We start from the raw sequence: 6,837 nt of genomic DNA on the forward strand, positions 1-6,837 counted from the left end.
TCTTTGGCCCCTTGAGTGTGGCTCTTCCTAAGCCTTCCGGTAGTATCCTAATTAAGTTAATAACAATGTACCTACCTATATAGTTTAAGTTTAAAAAATTTGGCTCTCAAAAGAAATTTCAATCGTACTGTTGATATTTGGCTCTGTTGACTAATGAGTTTGCCGACCACTGCCTTAGACAAATGCCGTGAGTTTCTATGTACAAAGCACCTGAGACACTGTCCGATGCTCACTAAGCCTGGGCTATTCTTAACTCCCAGGCTTCCCACCCCAGCCTTTCCTCTAACACTCGGGGGCTTTGCCTACCTCCCAGTTTTCACACAGAATGTCACTTGTGCCTGGAATGTTTATCTTCTCCTGTTCTCCTGGCAAGCCCTTCTCACTCTGCTTTGCTGCTGCCTGCTTTGTGAAGCTTCCCCTAAGTCCCCACACGTGAGATTCTCTCCTCTGCCGCCAGCGAGGATTCATCTGCCTTTCCCTGGCTCCTGCTGCATCCTTTGATGAACATGATCACAGACATCATTCCACCCTGTACTTGATGCTCTAACACCCACTTTCCCTCCTGGATTTTACTAGTGGACAAAGATAACATACCTGCATCTCTCAAAGGGCAGGGCAAGAAGAGGCTTCAATGAGTCAGACAGAAAAACATTTATATACCAGGACCAGAGCCAGGCATCATGCTGAGGCCTCACAACCTCCTCATGAGTGAGGACTAGCATCAGACCCCTTTTAATCAATGAAAGAAACCAACTCATTGAAGTGCAGTCATTTGCCAAATGCCACATCTAGCAAATGGCTTTACTGGGATTCAAAAACAAGTTCTCCCTGATTCCAGTGCCCATGCAGTAGCTCCTACTGAATGTTCACTTGCTAGGGACTGAGTATATACATATCTCAGTGATTCCTCACAACCACAGGGGAAGAAAGTAAAAACGATCCCCATGTTACAGAGGAGAATGGCAGCTCCAAGGTCACACAATAAGTAACTACAGGGCCAGGACTTGAACCCAAGTCAGTCCAATGGCTATGATAATGCTGGTCAAGGGATTACTATGAGCAGGCACTGTGATCTGTCTTTGCAAGGTTTCAGTTAACGCTTACCAGAAGCCTTTAAGTACTGGTATTCTCCTACAGCTGCAGAATTCCCTGCTGGACTCAGTTTCCTCTCTCCACCATTAAAAGCCCATCTCCAGCGCTGACTCTCTGAATGGTGAAAATTATAACATTAATAATAATGGAAAAATGACCACTCCCCAAACTCAAGTAATTGCCATATACTAGATAACCTGTGCTAAGCCCTTACAAGGCGTGGATACAAATCTTAATTTACCACTTCCTAACCCTGACTCTGGGGCTTAAATTTTCTTTCTTTCTTTTTTTTAAATTGATTTCAGAAAGGAAGGGAAAGGGAGAGATATGATGAGCACAGCCGGCATCACTCAAGCGTCAACCTATGAACCAAGATTCCCGGTCAGAGTATATGCCCAGGTTGTTGCTATCTCTCTCTCCCTCTCTCTTCCCCTCTGAAATCAATCAATCAATCAATAAATAAACATATATATATATTTTTTTTAAAGAAACATCAATGATGAGAGAGAATCATTAATCAGCTGCCTCCCGCACGCCCCACACTGGGGATCAAGCCCACAACCCAGGCATATGCCCTGACCAGGAATTGAACTGTGACCCCCTGGTTCATGGGTTGACGCTCAACCACTGAGCCACACCGGTGCCGGAGCCACGCAGGCGGGGCAACCTTTCTGGATTTCACTTCCCTTGGTTATAAAATAAGAATGATAAGAGTATCTATTCTTAAGAGTAAATGAGTTCAGAGAGAAACCAAGATGGCAGCATAGGTAAACACCGGAAATTGCTGCCTCCCACAACAAATTCAAAAATACAACAAAAAGACAAAACAGACATCATCCAGAACTACAGGAGGGCTGGCTGAGTGGAAATTCTACAACTAGAAGGAAAGAGAAAAGCACACTGAGACTCAGAGGAGCTGCGGAAGTAAAGTGCAGAGATACGGAGGCTTGAGCGCGCACAGAAAGGGGCTGGTACCTGAGGATGCGGCTGTCTTTTTGAATTGGGAGGGAGTCACAAGCTCCCGACTGCTCTGAACTCCGGTTCCGGGAAGTCTCTGGGGACCCAGGACTCATACGGGGAGAAACTGGACTGTCTGGCAGCAGGCAGAACTCAGAACTTGAGGGCGGCTTTCCCTCAGAGGTGCTTGCAGCAATTACCGGGACACTGAGACGCGGGGCCCCTTAGGGCAGGGCTGAGGATCAGCCATAGCTGTTTGCTCCGCCCCACCCAGGCTGTGGCAGAGGCTTTTGCATATGAATGCCCTGGCCCTTTGCAATCTGAAAAATACCTAACAAATTGCAGCTGGGCCAGACAGACCCAGAACTTCCAAGGCCCCACAGCAGCTTGCATTGCTTCACAGCTGGGCCTCATCTGGGCACCTCCAAACCCCCAAAAAGGAAGGGGAATCTGCAGATCTCTTGGTAGCTCCTGCTGGGTAGCCTCAGGCAGAGGCTAAATTAGCACCTCCTTAGATCCAAGAGCCAGTATACCCAGTGGTCAGAGTGGGACCACCCAGATTACAACTCCTCAGATCCATAAGGGACACACTCAGGGGGCAGACTCAGTGAGCACCAAAGCCCCACTGAAGCAAGTCTTGCCCCAAAACGGTGTCTTCAGCACAGAAGTTCTCCCACTGCAGACACAGGTGATTCTCACAGCCAATTGGCCTGGAGGTCAATTCCTCCCAGTGATACCGACAACAATCAAGGCTTGACTACAACAAGACTACAACAAGACTGTGCATAAAGCCCACAAAGGGGTGCACCAAGAGTGTCCACCTCAGGTAATTGGGGAGGCTGAGCCACTGGGCCCTATAGGACACCTAGCACACAAAGCCACTCTATCAACACAGGGAAGCGTAAAAAATGCGGAGACAAAGAAACAGGTCACAAATGACAGAAATGGAGGAAAGCAAACTACTGGATATAGAGTTCAAAACCACGGTTATAAGGTTTTTCAAGAATTTTCTGGAAACTGCCGATAAATTTAGTGAGACCCTCGAGGATATGAAAAAAGACCAACTAGAAATTAAGCATACACTGACTGAAATAAAGAATAATATACAGAGATCCAACAGCAGACAAGAGGATCCCAAGAATCAAGTCAAAGACTTGAAATACAAAGAAACAAAAAATACCCAACCGGAAAAGCAAAAAGAAAAAAGAATCCAAAAATATGAAGATAGTGTAAGGAGCCTCTGGGACAGCTTCAAGCGTACCAACATCCGAATTATAGGGGTGCCAGAAGAAGAGAGAGAGCAATATATTGAAAACCTATTTGAAGAAATAATGACAGAAAACTTCCCCTACTTGGTGAAAGAAATAGACTTATAAGTCCAGGAAGCGCAAAGAACCCCAAACAAAAGGAATCCAAAGAGGACCACACCAAGACACATCATAATTAAAATGCCAAGAGCAAAAGACAAAGAGAGAATCTTAAAAGCAGCAAGAGAAAAAAAGTCAGTTACCTACAAGGGAGTACCCATATGACTGTCAGCTGATTTCTCAACAGAAACTATGCAGGCCAGAAGAGAGTGGCAAGAAATATTCAAAGTGATGAATAGCAAGAACCTACAACCAAGATTACTTTATCCAGCAAAGCTATCATTCAGAATTGAAGGTCAGATAAAGAGCTTCACAGATAAGGAAAAGCTAAAGGAGTTCATCACCACCAAACCAGCATTATATGAAATGCTGAAAGGTATTCTTTAAGAAGAGGAAAAAGAAAAAGGTAAAGATAAAAATTATGAACAGCAAATACATATCTATCAACAAGTGAATCTAAAAATCAAGTGAATAAAAAATCTGATGAAACAGAGTAAACGGGTGAATATAATAGAATCAGGGGCATAGAAAGGGAGTGGACTGACTATTCTTGGGGGAAAGGGGTGTGGGGGATGCAGGAAGAGACTGGACGAAAATCGTACACCTATGGATGAGGACAGTGGGAGGGGTAAGGGCAGAGGGTGGGGTGGGAACTGGGTGGAGGAGAGCTATGGGGGGGAGGGAGAGGAACAACTGTAATAATCTGAACAATAAAGATTTAATTTTAAATAAATCCTATTTTCTGGGCCCCATCCTCCAGAAATTCTGTTTCTTTGTTATGTGGTGGGGCCACAACATTAGTAACAAAGAAACAGAATTTCCGGAGGATGAGGCCCAGAAATCAGGATTTTAAAAAGATTCCCAGGTGATTCTAATGTGCAGCCAAGGTTGAGAACCACTGACTTAGAACAATGCTCGGCAGGAGATCTGTGTGCATTAAATAAAATAAATAAATCTTCAGTGAGCTAGGAAAAGGAAAGGACAGTCACTGACTTATACTAGTCCTATGCAAAGTGTGAGCTGGGAACCGAGTATTAGGTAACTTGATGAGTTCCATGTACCTGACAATATGGAATCACACTCAATTTAATGGACTGTTCTGTTTCCATTGTATTTCAAGTGAAGAGTTCCTTTCTCATGGCCAGCCAGGCCACTTTTCCTTCTCTCAAGTTAACTGACTGGAGGAAAATGCATCAGTAGTTTCAAAGAAAAAGAAAAATCGTGGGATTTGGAATATTTGTAAGTGGCAGGATGTCGATTTCCCTGACTCCAGATTCCAGGTTGTTCCTGTTGCTGTCTTTGAGCTTCCTCCCTCCTTTTACTGCCTTGGAAGTCCCAGCAACAACAATGACTCAAAATCATTATTATGAGTCTAGCGAGTTCTACTCAATACTGTCCCAGGCCCTGTGCTAGGAGCTTTACACGCACGTTTCGTCAGCATCCTCACAAGGACCCTATGATATTCGGACTGCTAGTCCTCACTGCAGAAATAAGGCGCAGAGAGGCGAAGGCACAGGCCCACTGCTAGGGGAGCTGAGACTTGAACTGAAATCTGTTGGCTTCCAAGTCCAACAATCTTCCACGTTCCCACATCCAGATCTTCCCCGCCAAGCACAAACATCATCATCACAACTAACAATAAGAGTATATTAACGAGTGAGCACAGTGCCAGGCGCAGAGCGAGGGGCTCCGCCAAGCGCGAGCTGACTTCTCATTCCAAACCAGAAGGAGGAAGCTATAGTCAGATACTGACCCCCAGTCTACAGAGGAGGAAACTGAGGTTCAAAGAAAAAAGTCGTTTATCCAGGACCGCAACGCAGCGCCAGTGAGCCTGGATGCCATCCATCCCCACCGTTTCCTGCCCAATCCCACCTCTCCCAGCCCACGCCTCACCTGGCCCTCCGGGCCCGCGCCCACTCGCGCCGCCCGCCCGCCCCTCCGGGCGGAACCAACTGTCAGACTCCCCCCTCCCCTGGCCCGGAGGTCCATCCCGAAAGCACCGCTCCCGCCGCCGGAAGCGAGATTGACCCGCCCGCGGCCGCTCTAGCCGCCAGGGCCGCCACCAACGAGAGTAAGGCGGCAGCCGTCACGTGATCACTCACAGTCTCCAAGGCACTTCCCCCCGCCCTGCAGTAGCGAGGAGCGCGGCCAATCAGAAACGCACAAGCGAGGCCCACGCTGACCCGCATTCCAGCCAGAGTGCGCCTGCGCACAGCGGGGGTGTAGGGCCCAGCTCCAATACCGAGGGTTCGTGCCCGGCTGGGTGCTGGAGTGGGAGCGGGCAGTGCAGGTACTGTGCGATCTGGGGGCGCGGCGCCTCCGCTGCCCTCCTTGTGTTGTCACCTCGTGTCGGTAATGCGTCTCTACCCTTATGTTGTTCTCGGTCCTTTTATATCGCCATTCCTCCCCTTATGTCGCATCCCGCTTAAATTGTCACCATTCCCCCTCTTTCACTATCACCTTCCTTCTGTCGCCATCAACCCCCTAACTCGCTGTCCCCTTTAAGCGCCCATTGCCATCATAGCTCACAGTTGCCCCTTGTAGTCGCCATCGGCTTCTTATGTCGCCAGCTAAACTGTCATCATACACCCGTGTCACCTTCGCACGTCTCCTGTCACCCTCACCTTAAATCGCGTTCATGTTCCCCTGTGTTATCCTCGCCCCTGTGTCACCATCTCTCCCATGTCACGTTTGCTCCTCTAGCTGTCACCGTCCATGCCTCATGCTTCTGGTTTTCCCCTTAAGGAGCCACGCTGCCTTACAGGGTTCTTCCCTCCACATCTCCAGCATTTGCCCGTGTCGCATACTCACCACCATGCGGGGTAGAGCCAGAATCCAGCTCCCCCACTAAACTTCTGGGTAACCTTGGCTACTAGTCACACCTTTGCAATCCAAGCTTCCTCCTCTATGAAATGCACACAGGACACCTATATCAGGGGTGATTGGGAGGATTCTGCCAGTTTATTCTTGTGTTATGTCCAGCTTGACATGGTGATTTGGGCTAATATTGTTAGTAACCATGTCACTCTCACCCTCGTCCAATCACCTTCATCACCTCCTCATTGTTGCTCTCTCCCTGCCCCCACCTCTTCATCATTGCGATGGTGTCAGTCACACACCGTATACCATGCAGATACCCTCCTGCCATGGCAGCCATCCCACATCACGATCTCCACATTGTCCTCACATCTGCCACAGCACCACACTTGAGGGGGTGGCCCATCAGCCATCACGAATCTTGCTCATGTAAATAGTTAATCCTTATCTCTTCACCTTGTTGGACTGAGTGATCTTTACCCAAAAAAATGAGAGCATTTAGCTGGTATAGTGGTGTGAGGGGAGGGCAGGGGGGAGACTAGAGGAAGCTTAGACCCAGACCTCCCTTGACTTCTAGAATTGAGGATACAGAGAGATGAGGCAG

General features: G+C 47.9%; 2 protein-coding genes across 4 annotated transcripts in view; one reads left to right on the forward strand and one right to left on the reverse strand.

Annotated features, from left to right (window-relative positions):
* Window positions 1-5,445, reverse strand: part of CUNH19orf47 (chromosome unknown C19orf47 homolog) — a 19,412-nt gene extending 13,967 nt beyond the window's left edge. Inside the window, exons 1-2 of one of the 2 annotated variants that reach the window (XM_006096724.3) lie at window positions 5,310-5,445; window positions 1,105-1,206 (exon numbers count right to left, since the gene is read on the reverse strand). Coding sequence is in view for 1 of the 2 variants with exons in the window: in XM_014462638.2 (XP_014318124.1) it covers window positions 5,310-5,405 (96 nt within the window). In the remaining variant the exon portion in view is untranslated. The remainder of the gene's footprint in view (window positions 1-1,104; window positions 1,207-5,309) is intronic. The other variant, XM_014462638.2, reaches the window with a different exon arrangement.
* Window positions 5,446-5,592: 147 nt separating this feature from the next.
* The window catches only part of PLD3 (phospholipase D family member 3), an 18,347-nt gene continuing 17,102 nt past the window's right edge, over window positions 5,593-6,837 (forward strand). The window contains exon 1 of one of the 2 annotated variants that reach the window (XM_006096728.3): window positions 5,593-5,706. The gene's annotated coding sequence lies outside the window, so the exon portion shown is untranslated. The remainder of the gene's footprint in view (window positions 5,707-6,837) is intronic. The other variant, XM_006096729.3, reaches the window with a different exon arrangement.

Source organism: Myotis lucifugus, unplaced genomic scaffold (assembly GCF_000147115.1).
Source record: "Myotis lucifugus unplaced genomic scaffold, Myoluc2.0 scaffold_185, whole genome shotgun sequence".
Classification (NCBI taxonomy): Eukaryota; Metazoa; Chordata; class Mammalia; order Chiroptera; family Vespertilionidae; genus Myotis; species Myotis lucifugus.